Source organism: Lutjanus erythropterus, chromosome 14, assembly GCF_056507025.1.
Source record: "Lutjanus erythropterus isolate fLutEry1 chromosome 14, fLutEry1.hap2, whole genome shotgun sequence".
Lineage (NCBI taxonomy): Eukaryota > Metazoa > Chordata > Actinopteri > Lutjaniformes > Lutjanidae > Lutjanus > Lutjanus erythropterus.
Window position 1 is genome coordinate 36,650,196 of NC_139330.1, and position 25,161 is coordinate 36,675,356.

General features: G+C 38.9%; 1 protein-coding gene across 1 annotated transcript; it reads left to right on the forward strand.

Annotated features, from left to right (window-relative positions):
- Positions 1–5,235: 5,235 nt before the first annotated feature.
- LOC146315927 (cytosolic phospholipase A2 zeta-like) lies at positions 5,236–25,137 on the forward strand. The gene is made up of 20 exons (XM_084736593.1): positions 5,236–5,262; positions 6,515–6,590; positions 6,793–6,929; positions 7,125–7,256; positions 8,454–8,494; positions 8,623–8,665; positions 8,915–8,969; positions 9,953–10,074; positions 10,303–10,407; positions 10,949–10,983; positions 12,569–12,707; positions 13,147–13,283; positions 14,935–15,157; positions 15,279–15,396; positions 16,352–16,489; positions 16,565–16,663; positions 17,103–17,282; positions 19,696–19,868; positions 19,948–20,134; positions 24,768–25,137. Exons 1-20 carry the CDS (start codon positions 5,236–5,238, stop codon positions 24,980–24,982), a joined length of 2,382 nt encoding a protein of 793 aa, XP_084592719.1. The 3' UTR covers positions 24,983–25,137.
- Positions 25,138–25,161: the final 24 nt, after the last annotated feature.

Here is a 25,161-nt window from a genome sequence, read left to right on the forward strand (position 1 = left end):
TTCTCAGTAAAACCCACTGAAAATATTCCAAATCATAGTTGGACTCTACTCAGTGGAGGTGACAGGGACAGTTTTCAGATCAGTCGTCTTCTTCCTTTATTAAACACCGCTTCCTAAAAGCTGAAGATAATATCCACATATATTAACACTAGCAGTGTTAGTCTGTATCCCACACTTCAGAGTAAAACACAGCATGCATCTGTCTTGTCTTTTCAGTGCAATGCTACATCAAGATTAAGAGAGTTATTAATTTAAATAACAGCGTTAGTAAGATGCACACTATGATGATTACATTTAATCCAAGGATCACTCTCCCGCTGGGGGGCGACCTGTGCAGAACACGTATCAACTGCGATACATTGCATTTCTACTTGGAACCAGTGAAGAGAGACCAAAACAGGGCTGATATGAGTTATAGTGAGCTGCAATAATCCAACTGAAATAAAAGCCTGTCCTGACCTGCCTGGGGCCCTTCGGAAACTGTTTGCCATCACCACACAGTCACAACTAACACCCCAGTGCTCGCACAATTCCTTTAAAAACAATTTGCTCCTTCTGTCAGTCTAAGAATAAGTAAATCTAGGATGAGAGGACATAGAGAGGAGAACTAGAATATTTGCTTTAGAATCTCAAGATCAGTTAACATTAACATTAACATAATTAGGAAATTTTAGAAAATAAAAAATGCAGATAGTAACACTGAGCTCTGGCTCTACTGCCAGGTAATTTGTTAATTAATTGATTTATAAATTCAGATTCAATAGTCAATGTCAGTCCATTACTTTTCATCCTGCATTAGTCCAGAGTTATTACCAATACTGAAATTTAAGAACATTCACATCAAGTACTGTTCTTGTATTTAACTTGAGTATTAACATTTTATCCAACTTTATACTTCTACTTCATTACATCCCAAAGGCAAATATTTAACTTTTTACTCCACTACATTGTAGTAGTGTTAAACTGAAAACAGGCTGTTTTTCAGAATTTTTATAGATATTACCTTGTAAAAATGATGCACTGCTGTAGCCTAAACTACCTAACAGTATATTAAATAATTAAAATGAGCTCAATCCTAAACATCTGCAGCAGTAAAATGCAGCATTAATACATCAGTGTTATTAATTCTAAAACATCAGATATAATAGTAAATCACTGACAGGAAACAATTTACTGCATACTGACTGACTTTTAAGTACATTTTGCTGATAATACTTGCATACCTTTACTTACTTACCTTGACTGTCAGACTAGATAATCAGTTGTCACGCCCATATATAGTCTGGAAAGAGACTGACTGGTCCACAGTGCTTTTTGCTGGAAAGCATTGCTTTCATTCCATGCATGCGCACATAAACACGTGTTTATGCACAGGTATCTTTTCTGAGCTGCATTTTATAAAGCTTTTGCATGTTGGGATTCATGTAAAGTAAATTCATGAAATTAATGAAATTAAATATGTTAAATTTCACTGTGACTTTTGTCAGGTACAAAGTCACTCAGCAGCTCTTGTGTAGCAAATGTCCAAGTGAGTTCATTCTGTAGGAGACAAATCCAGGTGCAGTGTATCAAAGTTTAAGAGATCTAGTGTGAGCAACCACTGAGTAACTGATACTCAAACAAAAAGTGTTACTACCCTCCCTGGTCTCCCCTATATATGTCTGCATAGGATTGGAGAGCAAAAGGAATGAGGAAGTCTCCAAAGTCTTTGGCAGCACAGTGAGCCAGAGGAGGCTGACTTCTCTCTCACACATGTGAGCATATTCATCTTGGACATATACGCTCTGATGTGATCCTTCATCACCACCAACCTCACACAATGGCCACTTTTGGACTAGGTGAAAACAGACAGTGTGACTGCAGCGAGGTAAGCTTATTATTTATTTAAAGCTGCTGCTGTTCAGTGTAACTTAATAATAATGTGTTTGTTTCTCAGAAACTACCTGAAGATTTCTGAGCAGAAACTCCTCACTGATTCTGTGAGCAAAAGTTTGGATATTCTGAGAACATATACTTTAGGTTTATAGTTTGTGAGCTCAGATCTTGAAGTGCAGTCTGTATTCACACACACTGTTGACTGATCTTATGTTTCATTATAGCCCCCTCACCCACAGAGTGAATAAAATGACAGGACCTTGTCACAACTCATCACATGTGAACTACAGCTGTTTCACATAGGGCTACTTATACCACATTTTTTCAAAGAAGGTCATGGCGCACCCTACGCTACCTCTGGTTTAGACATGAGGAATGACTGGTTAGAGTTAGGGTTAAATAACAGGATAGCCACTCAAAGGCAGAGTAAAGTGTCACCCAGTCCAGAGTCCAAAGTTTGCAGATGACTGGACTTCATCCAGGAGACTGTTGTTCTGTCAGATGTGAAAACTGAAATGTTATTAAAAGTTGAGAAGTACATAACATTGCATGCATCACATGACTTTCACTATGTGACTTTTGTTTTTGTGCCTTAACCTGCCCAGACTGCGATTGTATTAAGACTTTCGGGTCATGTTAGATACAGACACTACATGAGTACCTTGTGCTCCAGTATGAGATACTGAAGGGTGATGACAAATCATCACTATGTGATGAGTTGGGATGAGAACAGGTTGGGTAGTTCACAGCAGAGTGGTCATATGTGAATAGATCCTGTGTCATTTGAATATTTGAGGTACATAGTTGTGAGTGATGAACTGGTGCAGTTGTAGGTGAGCAGTGTGTCCAGGAAAGGGCTCAACACACAACCCTGTGGTGCTCCAGTGTTACTGGTCAGTGCAGGTGATTGTGTTATCTGTTGTCTGTCATGTACAGAATAACTTGCAGCTACTTTCTCTACATGTCTTAACCTGTTAGTCCTGTTCTTCAGGATGTTAAATACAGTTCTCTTAGCTATTCAGCCCAAAGCTTTAGCAGCAGCCCACTGTAGCTGTCTCATTTTAAAACAGTGGTAAAGATTCTTTGACAGTAACTTCTGATTGGTAACCAGTAATTTTCAATTTTTACTGGCCACTCCATCATCTATAGAAATTCAACAAACCAGTCAATCAATTTGTTTAATCTTTTGGTTTATGACTAAATACTTGCAAAAATATTGACATTCCCATAAGGCTTGGCTGTACTTTAGCTGTCTACTCTCACTCCACATTCACAATTGTTAATTCAAGTATTGTTGGGTTAAAGAAGACAAGATGTATTTTATATTAGTAAGTATTAAATGAGAGACAGTATGGATTGGTGCTCCCTTGCTGCCATAAATCTCTCTTTCTATCTTAAGCTGATCTAAAGCACAAGTGGAAAGCATGTGGCATAATGGATTTAATTTATTCAAGGCATGTCCAATTCCACCTTCGCTATCTTGCACCAGGGGAGCAGTGGTATCCTGCCCTGCCCCTCCTTTTGTGCCACCAGTGCACAACGGGAGGGGCCCAATTTTCCTCATTAATTCACCAGTTGTGTTGTATTTTATAATTATTTATTATTATTATCATCATTAATATGCAGCTGCACTGACTGACATGTGGAGAGGAGAGACAAACTTATTCAGTCTGGCCCTGAAGCTGCTATCTCAACCCTTAGTTGGGTTGAGGAGCAGTTATGCAGCTGTCCACACTCCTCCTTTTTCTCCTCTCCCTCCTAAACCTCATCTCCTCCTCCCAACCTTGCTCCACTGTCCCACTACGACACAATCAGAAAGTGATTCTGAAGTTTGAAGTGCGCAAAATTATGCATGGGTACATCCAACCAGCTCTGACGGGAGCACACATACCTTTTTCTCTCTGGGTCAGGCTGGTCTTGAGGTCAGATATAATGTCTTGTACATTTTGTATGTTATAGATCATAATTGGTTAATCCTTGTTTTTCTGGATTCTGATAAACACGCAGACACAACAGTTGCTCCCGCTGTCATGCTGACAGCTGTGATCCTGTCCCGTGCACATTTTGTGGGTCTGCTTAGATTTATTAGGCTTTAGAATTATACAATAATTTCCTTTTCCTTCTTAGTGAAATTAACTTTAAAGACACAAAGATTGTGGAGATGTGTGTGCGCCTCAGCCAAATGTAAGACACATACATGCCCATACACTTTTAACTTAAATATTTACACCTTATTGCTGATAGAAAATATGTTCAAAGGCCATTTTACTAATTCACACTCTTGTGTAGGGAAAAGACTGAACATAAATGAAGGTGTTTTGTGAGTGTGAAGATGTGTGTGTGTGGTTTGGCTAAATGTGCCAGGTGCAATCTTGAGCTGACAGACTGATTGCGCCACAGGCTCGGGCTTCGACCAGGTTTCAGCTGGTCTAAAGCCCAAGCAGTTTTTACTCCAATATGCCAAGCACAAGTTAGCAAATGTGGCAGGCCATGCCTTTGTTTTGACTTCAGAGGCCTGGGAGCTTGAGGGTTCTGCACAGGATCTTAGCTGTTCCCAGGATTGCGCTCTTCTGGACAGGGATCTCACATGTTCTTCCTGGTATCTGCTAGAGCAGAGGTATTCAACTAAAATTCAAAGAGGTCCAGTTAGAGAAAATTTCCTAAAGCAAAGGTCTGGAACATCATAATGTCTAACTTGTGTTATGATTTAGAGTGATATATACTGAAGTAGTGTAGTAGTTGTATCAACATCTACATCAGGGGTGTCAAACTCATTTTGGTTCAGGGGCCATATACAGCCCAATTTGATCTCAAGTGGGCCGAACCAGTAAAATTAAAGCATAATCTATTGATTATTCCGTCAGTCCAGCCTTTTCCAGCCACTGGTACGTTTTCGCTATGTCAGCCACTTCCTTAATCTGTCGGTGGTACATGCCATGCAGGGGCTTATCTGTCCATGACAACTCTTCTGGCTCCTCCTCACTGGGCTTCTGCTGCTTGAGGCATTCACTCAGCAGGTGATCATTTGGGACCATTTTCCCAATGGATAGATAGATAGATAGATAGATAGATAGATAGATAGATAGATAGATAGATAGATAGATAGATAGATAGATAGATAGATTCAACAAGGTGCATCACACAGTTGCTGCAGATTTGTCAGCTGTACATCCATGTTGAGGATCTCCTGTCCCACCACATCCCAAAGGTGCTCTATTAGATTGAGATCTGGTGACTGTCAAGGCCACTGGAGTACAGTGAACTCACTTTCATTTTCTAGAAACCAGTTTGAGATTGAGTTTTGTGACATGGTGTGTGGAAGTAGCCACCAGAAGATGGGTACACTGGTGTCATAAAGGGATGGACATGGTCAACAACAATACTCAGGTAGAGTGTGGCATTTAATCAATACGCAGTTGGTACTAAGGGGCCAAAAGTGTGCCAAGAAAATATCCCCAACACCATTACACCACCACCAGCAGTAGCCTGAACTGCTGATACAAGGCAGGATGGATCCATGCTTTCATGTTGTTTATGCCAAATTCTGACCCTACCATCTGAATGTCGCAGCAGAAATCAAGACTCATCAAACCAGGAAACACTTTTATTATTTATTATCTATTGTCCAGTTTTGGTGAGCCTGTGTGAATTGTAGCCTCAGTTTCCTGTTCTTAGCTGACAGGAGTGGCATCCAGTGTGTTCTTCTGCTGCTGTAGCCCATCTGCTTCAAGGTTTGACATGTTGTGTGTTCAGAGAGTCTTCTACATAACTTGGTTGTAACAAGTGGTTATTTGAGTTACTGTTGCCTTTCCGTCATGTCTAATCAGTCTGTCCATTCTCCTCTGACCTCTGGCATCAACAACAAATATTTGCCCAGAGAACTGCTGCTCACTGGATATTTTCTCTTTTTCAGACCATTCTCTATAAACCCTAGAGATGGTTGTGCATGAAAATACCAGTAGATCAGCAGTTTATGAAATACTCAGAAGAGCCTGTTTGGTACCAACAACCATGCCACATTCAAAGTCACTTAAATCACCTTTTTCCTCATTCTGATGCTTGGTTTGAAGTTAAGCAGGTAATCCTGACCATGTCTACATGCCTAAATACACTGAGTTGCTGCCATGTGATTGGCTGATTACATATTTGTGTTAATAACGTGTGTTGAACAGGTGTACCTAATGAAGTGGCCAGTGAGTGTATATATAGATAAATATGTATATGTAAATACATTACATATATATGTATGTCTGCAGTTGCCAGTTCAACTTTGATGTGGTTGGATCTGATATGACAATTCATCACAATTTTGTTTCCTTTCATAGCAGTAGATCATGGGAAAGGTTGGTTAAATCCAGAGCAACAGATTGAATTAGGAATGTGAAGTCAGCAGCTATTGATTTGTGTCCACAGAGCAGAGGAAATATGTGCCTGAAAGTATGAGCACACGTCAGTTTAAGTTAAGCATGAGAAGCAAATGGATCCAATTGTTAATTAAAAATTTGATTCTGCAAAGAAGAAATTAAGTGATTAAAAAAAACAGAAATCGTAAAAAAAAATACTCACAATATGTAAGACAGTCCAGCGTCTGTCAGGCTCTACATCAGTCTTGTTATAATTTCTTCATCTGGCTCATCAGCAGAAGGAAGCAAACTCCTACTGGACCTTGAATGTCACCGTACTGAGAGCAAACAAGCATCACTCCAAAGATTACTGTAAGTATTGTTTTCTCTTCATATGATTTGGAAGTAGCTTTTGTGTTGTGTATGTTAATGAATGACATTAAATGACTTAAAAATCATTTTCACCTGCTGTACTTGCAAACCTTTCTAAATGACAGTGACACACAGAGTGGGCAGTGCTTTGAAACTGATGTCTGGTTCCATTTCCCCGTCTTTTCCTGTCTCTCTGTTACAGTTTCTGAATCCGACTGCTATGTTATTCTCTCCCTCCCCACGGCGACAGCAAGGACCTGCCGCACTAAAACAGTGTCCAACAGTAACAACCCAGAGTGGAATGAAACTTTTACCTTCAGGGTCCCCACCCATGTGAAAGTGAGTCCACTCAGTATCAGCATGACATCAAATACAAGCATGTGACCAAGTCAGTCCACTGTGAAAAGAAGCACTTTAATCTTTCCTCAGTGGTGTAGCAAGTACATTCATGTTCACATTATGACATCATCAAGTCTTTTTTGAGTGAAAATCAAAACCAGGAATGAGCAGTGAGCTCCTCTGCTGTGTTCACAGAATGTTTTAGAGATCATGATGTATGATGAGGACCCCATGATGCGTGATGACCATATTTCTACAGTTTTATTTGACATCACCAACCTCACAGTAAAGAAGAAGGAGACCAAGGTCTTCACCATAAACTCTGAGGTAAAAGCAACAACAGGCCAACACAACACTTGAAGTCGTTTTCATGATTTTTGGATTAGAGCTGATCTGTGAACAGGGGACTGTACTACAAAGCAGGTTCAACATACCCAGGGTATCTTTTGGTTATCTGGCTTCACTAAACCTAACAAATGAAATTTGACCAATCACAGCATGGACCAGACTACTGGCAGCAGAGCGGCATATGTTACAAACAAGGAGCAAACTATAATATTAGACAAATATGAAGCAGTATGCAATCATAACCATTATAATCCAGACAACAAGCAACACAGCTACAGCTGACAAATACAGGAAGAAGAGCCGACAGAAATGGAAATCACCAACTGTGTGAACAATAATAATAATACTTTTATTCTATAAAGTTCTTTTCAGGACACTGATCAACACTTTACTTCAGGTAAAATATTCACATTATATTTGTGTATCCCATTAAATCAGTGTGATACTTTGATGTATTCCAATGGCATGTCAGACAATTTTAGTCTTACTTTTTCAGCTGCATACAGCGGTGTCAAACTGACTTGTGAAAGAAACTGATCATTTAATTTATTTACTGATCATCTGTTTGTCATCTGATCTTGATGATCAGAAATTGTATTGAGTGTGGCCCTCTCTTCTTTATATGGATAAATGCATTTAGGATAATACACCGGTCAGACATAGTACAGTATAAATCAGACTTGTGAGCAAATACAAAATAACTATAAAAACATGATTTAAAGAGGTCAGCAGACTTACTGTAATATCTATGTAAGAGAAGAAGGCTTTAGTGTTTCAGTCAGTCTCTGTTATAGTTGATATCATTAACTAAAATCACAATGAAACAACAGTTTTCCCTCTTCCTTCTCATGATCAGTATCTGCACAGTGCAGGTGATGCTTCATCCAAGTCAATCTCTTATCTTGAACACAACCTGCTCCAGAGCAGGTTTGGCGTTCAGCATGAGTTACCATGACGAAGAAGTAAACCACTGTCATAGGACTGAAAATCCAGGGTTAATCCTGAAGTTACCATGCTAACCCCAAATCCTGCTTCATAGTATCGGCCTCAGCAGTAATTGGTCAGAAGAATAAAAGTTCCATGTGTAAGCCATGTTTATTTAAGTTGTGTGCATCCTTACAATATGACTGTTTAGTAAACGATTAAAGGTTATTTTCTTGTTCCACTTTTATGTAGACAGATGACGCACTTCTCATCGAGTTTGAGTTACTTCAGAGGTAACTAAGTTTCATATGTTGCTGTTTATACTTCACATTCTTGCAAAATATTTACAGATCTTTCTTCTCCCTGAGTTGTTTTAATACACCATCTGATCTGGTTCAAAATAATGTGTGTCTTTTTGTAGCAAGGACCCCCCTTGTGACTATTTAACTAACGGCATCCTCATGGTAAGAGCCCACAGCCCCAACTAGTCCTCCTTTATTGAGCCTTGATGTAATTTTGTCAAATAGAATTTGACGGGGAAATTGTGTGGAGTGCATTTGAGAGGGATCCTATTGTGATATATGACCATCAAGCTTCTCACTACCCAGAGCAGGCAGGTCCAGCAGCCTGTGCTAACAATGATTATGAAATATGAATGCATCTAACTGTGATTACACTAACCAAAGTAACCGACCTCTCCTTGTGTCTTCCAGGCTGCCCCATTCTCTGCACTCGATATCAACGTTGACAAACTACTTAGTAATGACCGTATGTACAATTCAAAAAGTCAGATTGACATGACTTTAAGCTTTCACTGTCCTGTTCATTCAATTGGAAAAAGGGGATTCAGGTCAGCTTGATCAATAGGAATGACTGTATTATTATGGAATATGCTTTATTCAATATTTTTCTGTTAATGAGGGGTCAGATTAATGTAAAAGGAGTCTCTTATAGCAATGAACCCACAGTAAGTTATCACCCAACTCTGTAATTCCCCTCTGCTCTACAAAGTGTCAGTCTTTTAACTAATAGTTTTGTTTTTTACATCCCACAAGTTTACTGTTTCAGTTCACTCTCACCAGTCTCATAAACATTCTTTTCAGCAGCAGCAGGCAGGTTTTTTCAGCAAAGGACAGACTGACAAAGTTACTGAATAGCTGGTGAACATAGTGGAACATTCAAACAGGAGCTGAAAGGACAGTGAATATTAGACTTGTAATCACCATGTTTTCCAGAGACATGACTCTATATTAATCAGGTCTGGGTTGTTAATGTTGTACCGAATCTGCTGGATCAAAAAAAATAATAATAATAATATGACTTGGCAAGTTTGCCATATCAGCTTAAAGGTCTTGGAGTGGTCTCTACACCACCATGGATTGCCATAAAATTTTGTATTCATGATCCTTAGAGGATGAATGCTATTCAGGTGACTGATAGTTTTTGGTTTGAGGGAAAGATCTCAATCATTGGATGGATTACCATGAACCTTAATTTTGTCATCTTTAAATGTGGTATTATGTGCAGAGAGGATTGTGTTGCATTTTGTTAAATTTACATATCCTGGAAAAGGCTGTGGAAGAAAAAAGACTGGCAGACATACAACAAATCAAGAATCGCTCGAGAAGCCATCATCTGTACAAATGCATACCTTTAGCATCACTATAACTAAGAAGAAGAGCAAAATAGTCCATTTATCAGTTTTTCTGACATCATTCTCTTGCAAATGTTTACAATGTTTTTTTCACCAGGTATCAGGAACATGGCTCTGAAACTGAGAGGTGCCTTTCAGGAGAATCAAACACTCGCAAAGGCTGCCACAAAACTACGCTTCTACGTTAACAGAGACCTGGAGACAGAAGTAGGAGTGGCAGTGAGTTTTAACTAATGAATGAATGAATGCATTTAACTAATCTGTTTTTGTTAGCTGTTAGACAGAAGGATGAAGTATTTTATCGGTGTGCGATGTTCCTGATCAACTTAGATTGTCCACTCCTTTAACTTACAGGGTATCTTCAGAACAACTTTAACTAAAGTAAGCCTCATCAAAATCTCTATGAATGTATAACATGGAATCACCATTCTTATCTTTGTCTGTCAGCACTCTGATGATACATCAGCCTCTGCTGCTCCAATGGAAACGTCTATGAATCTGCCGCCACTACCAGCCAAACATGCTGGCAAAGTGTCCCTTGTTATTGATCAGGTAAGAAGTTAAGAACAACAACAAGAGTAGGGCCAGCCTAAGCCTTAATGGGACCCCTTTCTGAATTTCATGCCCCCTAAGTTTATTATAAAGGTCATGTATGGTGTGTCCTCACTCCATTGGCATCATTTTGATGAGTTGATATAGCTGTCTAAAAAATTCAAATTAAACAGGAAAAAAAACTTAGATCAGAGTTTGACAAAGAGAATCATTGAATGTACTTAGTGCAAACAACTCAGTTTTTTTTTATCTTATCTGACAAGTATTTTTGTAGTCTTTCATTTAATAAAATCCTATGATGTTCTCCCAAATCCATCTGATTCATTTGAAGGATGCTACAATTACATAGAAACTGTGAAAAAAAAAAAAAAAAAATTAATACCTGCCATAGACCAAGTCACCACGGTCCCTTAGATTAATCTGACATAAAAAAAATCATATTTATTGAATGACGGGTTTCCAGTGAGGACTAACAGTGGTAGAGCTTTATTTTAAATGATATTTGTGTCATAGGTAATGTAGTATTTTTTTCTCATCACAGGACACAGTGGATTTAGATATGGAAACGCATGAATGGTAAGGTGCTTCCTTCCATCCTTCCTTCCTTCCTTCCTTCCTTCTTTCCTTCCTTCCTTCCTTGTAGTATACAGTATATCCAATACTGTATGTTCACCCAAATATTAATAATCACATATGGGTATATGTGATTGTTAAACACCTAATTCTAAAACTGTGAGCATTAATCTGCTGCCTAACAGCCTCCACTGTACTGAGAAGGCTTTCCACCATTTGGGACTTATTCCCATCGAGCCACAACAGCAGGGAGTGTTGTAGCCAAGACCACCTAAACTGAGACTAAGCCATAACCAAGACCAGACTGTATTAAAACTGTTACAAGATCAAGACTTTGAGGGGATTAGACCAAGTCAAGACTAGGACCAAGGCAGGGTGAGACCAAGTCAAAACCAAGTGCTCACATTTCTAACTCTCTGATCAAATGAGGGAGTGTCACTGTGGCATGTAGCATTTATGTCAGACCTGACATTAACTAATGTTGATCTGACATAGCTACAAGGCTGTATATGATCTGTTTTGCTCTTGTTTATCACAAGCAAAACCATTGCTAACATAGCTTTGCTAGCATCACTTACACTTAGTTCACCTTACAATTTGATGTGGTCCCAGCCATCTTAGTAAGCGCTGTACTGCAGAATTTACACAATGCTCTCTGTTTTCTTTTGGATGGTTTCAGTCTCTTTGTGGTTTCAGTAGTCAAGTTTTATTACAGAAGATTTGGCTGAGATCTATTCACAGACAGCCACAGCTTTCTCTCCTCTCTCCCATGTACTTTGTTAGTTTGTGTGAAGGAGGGTGGGGAGCAGTGACAGCCATTAACAGTAGCAAAAATTTAAAAATTAGAAATGAATCAAGTTCATTGTTGCATTTGAAGCAGAATGTTTTACACCCAATCACAGTAATGATGTCAACAAACAAATCCAACAATGCACAGGTCATTCAGTGATATCGCTGCAGTTGTGGTCTTGACTGGTTTTGAAATAAAATCCAGAGTCCACTTTGTCTGAGACTGAGACAAAGTCCAGTAAAAGTATGGTAAACTCTGAGAAGAGACTTTCAAGAAATGGTCTTGAAATCGGTCTTGAAACCAAGACTAATCGTCAATATTTCAACAAGTCCACTTAAGTAAATTTTATTTTTGTTTAGCCTAATATTACAAATCACAAACTTATCTCAAGGGCATTTTCAACCTGTTTAGCATACAATAAAATCTATTCTTTGACTCTCAGTGAGGATAAAGAAGAACATTTAACAGGAAGAAATGGAGGAAACCTCATGAAGAGCATCACAGGAAGGATCGCTCAGACAATATATGTGTGTACAAAACAGACCATGAGTGAGGTTGACCACTGATGTTAGTGTTTCAGTTCATCTCAAAGATGTTGGACAGGGTTGAGTTTGTGAAAGGGGCCAAACCCAAACTGGTGCAACAAACAAACAAACAAACAAAAAACATGCCCAATGATGGGCATCCATCTGATGGTAACCAGCATACATACTGTAAGTGATCAGGGGTGCAACAAACTTGCAGAGGTCAGTGAAACAGTCCTTGTCATGTTAACCTTGTTTTTTACCTTGGAAACAGTGAGGAGGAACGTCTTGCAACCCGTCTGGACTTTGACATCCCACCTCAAGAGAAAGAATATCTAAAGAAGAGGAAAGTTGTGGTGGCACAGGCTTTGCAGAAGCTTTTAGACCTTGGCTCTCAACCTGCACCTGAAAAGGTAGAGTGAAACTCTATCACTTTGTTGATTAAAAAAATATTTGCCCTTGTACCCTAATGACAAGAATGCTGCATATGCAACAGAAAGTCCATACATTATTCATACATGTATACCATGTTGTTTATACCCTGATATAATACAACATTATCAAATTTAGGAGTTGTGGGACACCAGTGTAACTCCAGGGAATTCCAGCTCTACGTACTGACACTCACCCACACCTACACTTACACACACACACAGATACACACACACACACACACACACACACACACACAGATACACACACACACACACACACACACACACACACACACACACACACACACACAGAGGAGGTCATTTTAGCCTCTTCACCAGCTCAGCTACAACAAAGAGAATGTATTGTAGCTAAGCCTCACAAAGCTGCTACAACCACATGTCTGTGTCCTCTGCACAGGTGCCAACTATAGCAGTGGTGCTTTCAGGTGGAGGGACCAGAGCAATGACAGGCACGCTTGGTGGTCTGAGGGGCCTGAAAGAAATAGGGGTCCTGGATGCTGTCAGTTACATCACTGGTGTTTCTGGATCCACATGGTGAGTGAAGTGTTTGAGTAGCCAGTGTCCACAGTACTCTGATATCAATATTCTTATTGTTCAAATGCCCTTCCTTTGCTTCAAAACAGAATATACCAGTTTTTCACCTTAGAGACTGAACCATAGGTTAGAAAGAAAGAAGGCACCAAATCAGCTGAGAGGCCCACAGTGAAGACTCCCAGTAAGCCTTTGAACCCAGAACACAGGAACAAATGGTTTTATCCACTGTCTTCGATGGGTGAGGTCATAATAAATGTTCACTTTAAATCACACAATAAACAAATTCATCTGTGGTGTCCCAGTGGTCCCAACATCCCACCAATACTACAAATATACCTGTATAGTCCATAGTTGAAAGAGTTCATTTGTCACTTTATTCAGATTTGTTACATCTGGGCAGTGCATTAAACAACTGGGCATTTGTTGACCCTTCCTATCTTTGCTAGGACATTAGCAGTCATGAACAAAATCCAGATTGAGAACATCACAATGACAAGGTACATAATAATTAACCAGTGTTTCTCCAGTACTCATCAGGGTCAGTGAGAACAGGCTTTGCTCTGAAAGGCAAGGGTGGTTTGCCCGTGGAACTTAAGATTTCAGCTACAATTAATTTTTTTGTTGACTGTCGTGTAGGTTGCAGCTGCAAAATAATCTTTAGTATCATTTTTCATCTGGAGCCTTAATGTAACATTAGTTCTACATGGTTCCCTCCTGCAACTTGATTGGATGCTGTCCGATTGGCTCAAACAAAATGGACTGAGGGACTTAAGTGTCAACTTGGTTCAGAAGATTAAATTAATTGATTTGTGGCACACTATTAAATGGCATATTTTAAATTTTACCTGGGGGAAGGTATTGGGTATTTTCCAGTCAAATGTCTCAAGTTCAAGTGAAGTCCAAGTCAAGTTGCAAGTTGATTTTGTGGAGTTGAAAGTCATCATATTTGTGACTCAAGTTGAGGATTAGGTGATATCTACCAAACTGGCAAATGATGATGATGTCCACAGTGAAACATTGCCAGTGGGCAATGATACTGTTGTTTTATGGGGCCCTGTCCCATAGTAGAAAAAACAACTTATCGCTTCCTACTGTCTTATTCAGCTGAAGAATTAACTCTCACATCTCTTGCTGGTGAGCATTCAACATACATGCTGGTTTAAAAGGATCTTTGTCTCTGCACCACATGTTCATAACCATGACTTAGTTGTGTTCAGTCTGAAGCATGAACACTGAAACACACAAACAGCGGCCTGCAAAAAAGAAACTCTGCTGTAACCAATGTAAGCAAGGGTCTTGGGTCTGGCCAGGCTTAATAAGAAAATAAAAGACAGGGCATGGAGGCATTATGTCAGTGCAATGACCAGCAGCCTTTTTAAATTTCTTGCATACATATCAATATGTTACTTCAACTCCTGGCTTATGGCAACTCTGAGGGAACAACCTACCTGAAATATGAAGGCCTTTTAAATCACAATGTTAAGGTGGTAGAGGGCTCAGTGGTTGACGACTGTTGGCCGTCAGCACTGAAAATGTAGGTAAACCTTATCCTGACTACTTGTGCATTGTCTAAGTATAAGTTTGTCAGGTTATGTGAATCATTTTTATATCATTGTACCCCCTTGAACACTGTTCTTTCCCACATGAACAGGGCTATGTCTGCTCTGTATCAGGAAGCTAGCTGGTCACAGCAGGACATGGACACTTTCATTTCAGCGTCGAAAGAACAGCTGACCAAGAGCATCTTGAGCGCCTTCTCTCCAGGAAAACTGCAGTACTACAGAGAAGAGATGGCAGAGAAAGAAAAGGAAGGTCACATCGTGTCACTTATTGATATGTGGGGTCTGATCTTAGAACATCTTGTTTTTGGAAAAGTAAGCACAACATTTTCTTTTATCACTTTAAATTGAAAATTATTTTGAAAGCTTAAAATTAAGGTGCAAAGACTTTTTTTTTTTTTCAAATAACATTTATTATATGTGATTGGAATTTCAGAAAGTCACCAGTACCCTGTCTGACCAGCAGAGAGCAGTGAATGAAGGTCAAAACCCTTTACCCATTTACACTGCTGTCAATATGAAGGATGGGTTAGAGGGCTGTGAGTCTGAAGCTGGTAAATATCCTGGAGGAATCTTCTTATTTTAATTTTAATGAATGTAATGATTGAAAATTATAATGTATTCCCGAACACATTTTGTGCAAGGTGATTGAACCCCAACAATACAGAATATCAAATGAAAACGTTGATAGCTGAATTATATTAACACATCTGCAGGTTTGATCATGACAAACTAGTGTAACCAAAAATTCCTATCTCATCCTAATCACAGAAGGATAATTTCTGTCCCATCCCATTCCTTTCGATCTACAGTCCACACATGACATTACACATTTCTATATATGAAACACTGATCTATTGTTATTATGATTTCCATTCCCATTGACTTTTTTCCTGTCCCACCCCAGTCCCATGATGAGGTTGCTTGCCTCAAGTGGCATGGCAGTATCTGCTATCTGTGTTTTCAAAGAACAACCTACACACTGAAAACAGCAAATTAGTGTCTGGGATACTAATAGTATAAAAGTTCCCCCTCGACATTATTTTGCAGCTGCACCGTCGCAGCTTCCTGGGCTTAGTGCCACCCAAGACATTTGTGACTGGTTTAAAGAAATGCAAATAAAATAAGGGGGCCTTTTCCCCTGAGGCCACCTACTGACAAACATGGGGAATTCAGAACACTGTGTGATCTTTGATATTTTAAGAATGAACGATTTTATTCTGAACTATTTTATTTTAGTCCTTCTGACATGACACACCCACCCCTATCTCTCTGTCATCCATTGCCATCTGGTACACACTACAAGGAACCGAGGTGAAACCTATGAATACCAGGTTGAACTAATTTTGCAACTGAAACCACTGACATGTGGGAATATTCAGCAGCAACAGCTTGAATTTAAGATTCAGGACACATAAACAACCCTTAAACACCTAAATAACTGAAAAAGAACTTGCAAAAGAATGATTTCATTTGTTCTTTTTAAACTGTAACAAATTTTGTTGGCAGAGTGGTGTGAGTTTACCCCCTATGAAGTAGGCATCCAGAAGTATGGGGCGTTTGTCCAAAGTGAAGACTTTGGGAGTCATTTCTTCCTTGGTCATATCATCAAGAAACTCCCAGAAGTCCGCATCCCTTATCTGATAGGTGAGACCACTGTTTCTGTTGCAGTGCCAATGCCCAGTGCTACAATATGAATTTAAAGTTATCCAATCTTATCAGGAATATGGAGCAGTGTCTTTTCTGTCAACCTGACCCAGCTGTGGACGGCTGCTACCGGGACCCAGCCCCCCTGGCTCAGAACAGATGTCAGCAACATTGGTACAGCTACTAGATTTAATGGTTCACCAAATCATGTAATTGGACTTTTGAATAAGACAAATTAAAGAATACAGCTAGTGTTTCTATGAATCTCCTCTAATCAATCCTATTAAAAGACCAAACCAACATTTCTCAATTTCTGACTTCTTTACCCTGACTGTGGCACTGAGTACCAAGCTCACTGGCTCCTACTGAAGATGTATTTTTTTCAAAATAGTTAATAAATAATAATGTAAAATAAGTGATTGTATAAATATTCACCCCCTTTAAAGTGACTGACCTAACTCAACAGAGGTCCAACCAATTGTATTGTGTAATCTCACAGTTAGTGAAATGGAGATATATATGTGTGTGTGTGTGTGTGTGTGTGTGTGTGTGTGTGTGTGTGTGTGTGTGTGTGTGTGTGTGTGTGTGTGTATACGTTGTGTTCTTTTGACAGAGGCTGACACTGAACCATCAACTCTGGACACATACCTCATAAATCCAATCTCTGATATCACCAGCATGGTGACTGATTTCTTCAAAAGTCGTCCAGTCATTGCTGAAATGTATAATTTCATGCGTGGTCTCTACCTCCACTGGAACTACAATAAACACAGCAACTTTGTTGCCTGGAAAGGTAAGTGCTCCCAGTCAAGTTATTGATATGTTGCTTGCACAGTACACTTTCACCCATAAAAGCTTTTGAACAAAGCTGAGCCTCTAGCTGCTATCCATCAAGGCTCAATGACTTAGCACATTTTAGGAATACCCAGTTTTCAGGTTCCTGAGCAGTGACAACTACTGACCTGTCCTGATTAGAACCACCTGAATATGATGGAGACTTTTTCCAAGCGCTTGAAGCTACCTGGCAGGTACCTGGTACATCAGGCACAGTCGAGGCTCCATGTTTTGATCATGACATGGCTAAAGAGGTCAATCCTAGAACTTCAGCTTTTATTGCTGCAGGAGGTGGTAAGGGCTTTTAGTGGAAAGTCTCTCCTGTCCATCCAGTTGTAGTGATACTGAACTTTGATCCTAATGTTTTATTACTAACTCTTTTTCTGACCTCCTGCTGGTCTGTTGGGAGTAGATGACCTGTTTTGATTGACTTGAATCAGGTATTCTCATTCTCTCATTCATCTGAGCTGGTATTATGGTGCTGGTGGCAACGCAGTCAGTGTTTGTCTCCTTGAGGACACTGATGAGTTTGTGCATTTTCCAGCTGATTCTTGAGACATCTCTGTGACTGCAGGGCTTTGATGATTATATTGTTTGGGAAGTCCCTACTCCACGCATAAAGTGGGAAGAACAGCTGACTTATGAACAAGCAGTTTGGTTCTTATTTGTATGTCCTGATCTTCAAGAACCCAACCTGAGTGGCCTTATTGCAACAACTAGTATGGTGGTGTATTTCTTTGTCATTGTTACTTCTTGAGGAGAGGAGACTGCCAGGGTAGGGAAAGTGTGTCATATTCAAGACAGGTGTTGTTAATGTGTATTGCTCTTGGAAGTGCACTATTTTGCTGCCCAGTAGTGGCAGGTAGAGAACTTGGATCTTTCTTATGTTATGGACCAGGCCAGAGAACTGACACGCCATGGCAAATTCTTGTCCTTCCTTCCTTCTTGTTGGTAAGTTATTTCTTTCCTTATGCAAAATACATTGTGTCCATTGGACACTACTATTGGGCTGCCAGTTAAACATATACAACACAAACACATACATACAAATATTTGGTCTTTGCAAACAGAAATGATGCAGTCTTTATTTGCATATAAAGCTGGATAGTGAGTGAATGATAACTCGAGATGAATGTGAAGACACATTGTAATGCCAGGTGGGAACTAATGCACTTCAAGCTGTCCATCCATGATCAGATCACCCAAGACACATGTTAATGCCAGGTGTCAACATGGACTTGTTTCCCCTTATACTGAGAGGAGTAGTCTCAACATTGCTAACTCTGGGACCAAAGGAAAACCCAAGCTTCTCTTCCACAACAAGCTTCAATACACAGTCAGCTAATTCAGAATCAAACTAGTTATGTTTGCTTTGACTTAATATGCTGAATTCACAGAGCAACTGCCATTGAGGCCAGCTAGAGCCAACTGCAAAAACCACGTCTGTCACAGATATTGAATTTCAACAGCTCACAGCATCCCCGTCTGAGTACAGAAGTGTTCAGCACAGAATATAACTGACAATATGTACAAAATAGAGCAGACTTTTGCTTTGAATGTATGCTTTGGCTGATCTACAAGAATTTGAACCATGTACAACAAAGTCTTAAATAACATTACTAGATACTTCAGCAGTAATGTTATTACTTTGAGGTGTGCTTTTAGTTGACATATAATTTTTTTTTTACTGTTAAAATTGCCGCCACCAAGGGGGTAATGGCAACAATGAAATAATAATATTACGGTCTTGTCCTTATTGGTGAAAATATATCAATTGTGCTATTAATTAGTGTGCATATATATATGATTCTCATCTTGAGATGGGAAATCTGAAAAATGTTACAATAACCCCAGGTCTCACCGATCTCATCAAAAATTGAGTTAGAATTTCAAAATAATGAAGTAATTTTTTGAGATACTTACACATTATTTTGAGAAACTAATCTTATATTAGATCTTAGATTAATCTTAGATTAGCTTCTCATTATAATGATTTGCAGATTTTTTTTTCCATCATATTGGCAGAAATGGGCTACGCTTTACTGATACACCATGGAATTACAGAGAAACATCAGGCTTCATGATCAATGAAAGTTTTTATATCACATCGACACTTCTGTTCACACTCACCCATTCTCTCTCTCATTCTGAGCCCTCTCTTTCTCTTCCACACATGCTCAGCTGCTCATTAATAGTTTTTTATAGAACTTCCCATGTCCATGATCAAGATGTTTTAGTGCCTCCAGCCCTACACAAATTGTGTGATGTGCATATACGTAACCGTGGCACTGTGTGGAGCAATTATTTCATGTTCTGTTCGCTAGTCTACCAACAATTCTTGCAAATGGCTGGCTCCTCTGTTTTCTGCCCAGAAACACATCCAGATGCCTTCCCAAACAAACTGACACCCAGTGATCCCACCCTGCGCCTGGTGGATTCTGGTCATGTCATCAATATTGGCTGTGTGCCTATCCTGCGTCCAGAGAGAGATGTGGATGTCATCATATCTCTGAGTTACTCATGGAACCCAGTGCACATCTTCAAGGTAAACTGAAGGACAAGGAAGACAAAGAATGATTCTCTATCAGTCAGTTTACTCTCCATGTTCATGTTTAATCTGTCAGGTCCTACAGAAAACAGCTGCTTACTGCAAAGACCATGACATCCCCTTTCCCAATGCTGACTTTGCCAGTCTGGAAAAGGAGCCTCAAAGGGAGGTCTACATCTTTGAGGATAAGGAGAATCCTAAGGCCCCCATAGTGGTTCATTTCCCACTCGTCAACATCACATTCAAAGACTTCAAACATCCAGGTATCCCTATTTTAGTGGCTGAATTTCAACAATGTTTTTATTACTTTAACACTATAGCAATAGAAAGAAATCTGAGATTTATTCTTCAAGCTAGTCATGCTGAAAGTCGTGGAGCAGTGAGGATCTTTTCTTAAGGCAGAAGGTCCTTGAAAGGGACAGAAAGAAACAAGATATACAATAGAACAATGGCAATGTGTTGCTCTTAGGAAGAAGCTGACTAGAAAGCATATGGAAGAAGTAAGGCTTCAGGACTTTCTGCCAGGAAGCCATCTTTCTCTCAAGCCCCTTTCACACATACCCTGCAACTCTGCACTACAAATGTCCACCTTAGGTGCCCCAGACTTCACAATGCCAGCTCTCTAGTCCAGAGTCTCATGTGTTAATTGAGCTAGTAGCTCATTGGCTAGACTGTGGCTGCTTAATGTCTTTTCTGCTCGCCTTTCACTCTTGCTTTGATTTGCAGGCAGACAGTCTAGAGTCATGCTAAATCCATGGTATCAGTTTGTGTTATCAACACAAAAATAGTCATCATTACAGATGAGTCCTTCTCTTCCTCACCTAAACATACAGAGAATTTTCAACATGTGAGAATACGTATGACATGAACAGACTCCCGTTGTGTGCTAAATGTGTGAAAGGGCACATCTGGACGATGTCCCGACTTTTTCAAGTCACAAGATTTGGAGTTATGCATTGAAACAGTTTCAGACAGCAGAGAAAGGGCTTTCTGGCAGAAGGACTTTATGAAGTCAGGTGACAGTACAAGTAATGAGATAGTAGTATAAAAAGTGTTAAAGCCCACATCAGGAGCAGGCTGTAGTAGATGAATGGGTTCAGCATAGAACTTACACCAGAAGACTGGGGTTTAACTCCCTTTGGAAGACTAGTGTTGACTCATTATTTTTAGGCTGGTTTTACAAGGTGAAACTGTCATGCAACTTTAGTTGGTTGAAACTCGGGTCAAACTAAGTTGCAGTTGAGTTGCATGGTGTAAAACCCTCTGCAGCAGAAAGTTATCCAAAACTTTGCCACAACAGTTGCACAACTCTCAGCTTTCTGAAACTAGCTTCACGCAACAGCCAAAACGCCAATCATGTGTCAGAATGATGACTTCATACTATGATGTGGTATCATGCCAACTGATTTTAACAGCTTGGATGCTTCAGAAGGAGATTATCCTCATCGACTTCATGTAAGGTTGGTAACACTGTCAGCAAACAAATGTGAATGTGAGTTATTTTACATTGCAGTTAACAGCTGACTGACGTTACTGCTAGCTTAGTCATACCTATGCTATATCTGATATGCTACAAAGTTTTGTTGAGAATCTGTTATTTAAAATACAATTATATATCAAGCTACAGTTTTATGCCAGTGTCAGAGGGTAGTGACAAAGAGCTATTTATTGAATTATTTTCCTACTCTCACTGCAGGATCATTGGATCCAACTACTTGAATGGTGTGAAAATGAATCATTGGTCTCTTTTGAGTAGCCAGTAGATCGAGTTTATTTACCATCATATCAATAAAACACTAATGCACTGATAGCTTTCTTCCTGTTCTCTGGGTCAGCCAGTATGAAACAAAGTTGCCAGCCAGCACTGGAAGAAAAAGCGATGCAACACAACTGATTTATGAAAATGAAACAAAATGAGAGAAAGATGCAAATGTAATTATGATGACCCGTCTCATTTGACATGTTCTAGCAAGAATACAACAAGTCAGATGAATAATTACCAATCTAGCCAGCTATTTTTTTTTATCAAGATAATTATACTTATCACATAACCACAACACAGGGTTGCATACTGAAATGTTGTAGTTCCTTCATGCTATGCACTTACACAACATAGAGATAATAAAAATCAGAATAGAATAGGATAAAAAATGATGGCTCTTATCCCCACGGTGGTCAGCAGTGGTGTGTCCAGCTGACCTGGGTGGTTGGTTGAAAGATGCTGTGTGCTTTGTTGATCCTGTCATCTTTAAGCCAAAAACCCATTGCCTATGTCTGTATTTCTGTCATAGGTGATCAGCAATAAAGCCGAAAAAATTAAATAAAAGGAGAAAAGTAGCTAAATAAATGTTTCATGTAACTGTCAGTTTGCCTAGAAATTATGTTTCTTGCAATTTGCAACCTGCCAGCTTAGTTGACTTTATCTTTTTTTTTTTTTTTCTTTTCAGGTAACAAAATTACTCAGTTGAGTTAGTAAAAGGTCATGGTCTGGGTCAAAATAGGCCATTAACTATGTACACTTTACAATAATGTATGCAAAAAGAGGAACAAATGAGGAATGACTGAGGAAATGTTAGTTTACTATTTAATGAGTAATTCCTAATCAAATTTTACTGATATGTTAATGATTAGTTAGTGAAGAAACAAGTGAAGAATGAATGAGGAATTACTTGATAATTAATGAATCATAAATAAATACTTTCATAATAATTCCTAATGGAGGACTATAGTAGATAATGATGAGTAACCACTAGATATCAGACTAGGACATCCTACATTAAGGAATTATTAGTTAATGATTACTTCATGAATATCTGTGAATCGATTGACCACTATCTTTATGAATGGCTCCAGATTAGCACTGAACCAGCCAGTGAGGGGCAAAAAACTATTAACAACTAATCCACTACAAATTACTTAAACAATACTTAGCCTTTGAGTGTCCTCTAAAGTACAGTGACACATAATACTGAGTAGTTACTAAGACGTCCCCCATTACCTTATGATTACTTACCGCTTTTTTCGCTCTGTTGTATATACTTTATACTGGTGGCGTATCAATCGTCCAATCAGACCCTCTTTGTGTTCATTTTAGCCAGTTTATCCACTCATTAAAAGAAATAAGCCAGTTTACTTTAGGGGACAGAAAATGGTAGCTAATCATGAGGCAAGAAAGGACTACTCAGTAACTACTTAGTATTATGTGTAACTTCACTTTAGGGGACACATAAAGGGTAAGTAATCGTAAGGTAATGAGGGAAATGTATCACTTTACGTTTAGGGGACATACAAAACAGTAAAATAATGTTTAAGTAATTAGTAATTTGTGAGTTGTTACTAGTTTTGTGCCATTCTTGAGCTGGTTTAGTGTTAATCATGACCCACAAAGAAAATTTGATTGTTCACAGATATTCAGGGCCCCTCGACTTTGGAACAACCTGCCTGAGGAGATAAGGCTTGCAGATTCAGTAACATCTTTTAAATCACTTCTTAAAACCCATTTTTATAGACTTGCTTTTATGTGATGTCGATGTTGTCTTATTCCATCCCTTTATTGTTTATATTGACTTGACAACATCATGTTATGTCTCTGTAATCTCTGCCCTCTTCATTTTAACTTATTCTTAGTGTCATGTTTTTCTAGTTTTACTGTTCTTATTTCTTTTACTGTGTCTTATTGCTTTTTCTATGTTTTAGTGTCTTTGCTTGTGTCTTATTTTACTTCAGCCTTAGTTAACTCCTGTTTGGCCCTCTGTTGTTATTTTTCCATGGTATCCTGCTCTTGTGCTCTTTTACTTTGTCTGTCAAAGTACTTTGTAAACTCTGTTTTTAAAGATGCTACAGAAAAAAAGTTATTATTATTATTATTATTATTATTATTATTATTATTATTATTATTATTCACTAATCATTATCTAATGATTAAGGAATAAAGGATCTGCCAGTCTGTTCTCTGTTAATTCATACATTATATATTTCTCCATTAGGAAATATTCGGGAAGTACTTATTAATGATTCATCCATTAGCAAGTTGTTCCTCATTTGTTCCTCACCCCTTTCTTCATTACCTAGTCATTAGCAACTCTAGAAAATTAGATTAGGAGTTACTCATTAACTAATGCTTTCCTCACAGTTCCTTATTTGTTCCTCAACCGTTTACTGGTAATTGCTCACATCTTTGTGCACCTTATTGTGTTACCAAAAAATATGAAGGCTATATCCATGTGCAGCTAGAAGGAGCGCATACAGGTACAGTGGCACTGGCACCTTGGCTTCACTGCAGAGGCACTCTCCTCAACCTGGAGGAGTAATTTGTATAAATTACTATGCTATTATAATATTATACCTTTAAATAATATGTATAATTTAATATGATTTTTTAATGTTAGCATTATATGACATATTGATTGTATGATGTTGGTATATTCATATAATTTCATATAATTTCATATGATACATTGTAATATATACTACTAGTATAGGGATGATACAGCAGTTTAAAAAATACACAACCAACCATGATCAGTTTTCTGGGGTTGTGTTCGTTGAAAAATGATTAGGAATGGTGATTAGTGAAACAAGTAACGACGCATCTGTTACAAATTACTTCAACATCATTTACCCTTATTGTGTCTCCTAAAGTAAAGTGTTATATAATACTGAGCAGTTAATAAGTAGTCCCTCATTACCTGATAATTGCTTAAACCTTTAATGTCCTCTAAAGTGAAGAGACATATAGCTTCAGCTGCAAAACCTTAACTGACAGTTGAAGTGATATCACAGGGCTCAGTGGGCTGCTTTCTCTGCTGCCAATGCCTTCAGGATATGTATAAAACAGTACTATTGTGTGTTATAATTAATTTTCTGATTTAACCAGCTGTATCATTGACTTTACAGGCGTGAAGCGTGAGACTGAGGAAGAAATAAAAGCTGGCCAGGTGGATGTGAGCAGCAGCGACTCTCCATACACCACCAATAAACTGACCTACTCAAAAGAGGATTATGAGGCTCTGGTGGACTTCACCACTTATAACGTGATGAACAACAAGGAGAGCATCCTTGGCATCTTGCGTAAGGCCCTGGAGAGGAAGGCATCAAGTCACTCCATGTAGCATTTATTAACAAGCTACCCTGCTGACGTCTGGTCATACTGTCCAGTTATAAGCGCCCAATTCTGCCTGTGCAGTTTTAATAGTTGGTGCTATTTATTGATTGAGTTGATGTCTGGGTACTAACACTATCTTTTGGAAGGAGCCAGTTTTTTTTGTTGTTTTGTTTTGTTTTTGTTTTG

What these genes read in the sequence shown, in the direction of transcription:
- LOC146315927 (XM_084736593.1), top strand. Translation starts at nt 5,236, where the DNA reads ATGGACATGGTCAACAACAATACTCAG. An exon ending in GGTGTTTCTGGATCCACATG is followed by an intron (nt 13,284 to 14,934) that starts GTGAGTGAAGTG and finishes CCACATGAACAG; the next exon opens with GGCTATGTCTGCTCTGTATC. An exon ending in GGGCTGTGAGTCTGAAGCTG is followed by an intron (nt 15,397 to 16,351) that starts GTAAATATCCTG and finishes TTTTGTTGGCAG; the next exon opens with AGTGGTGTGAGTTTACCCCC.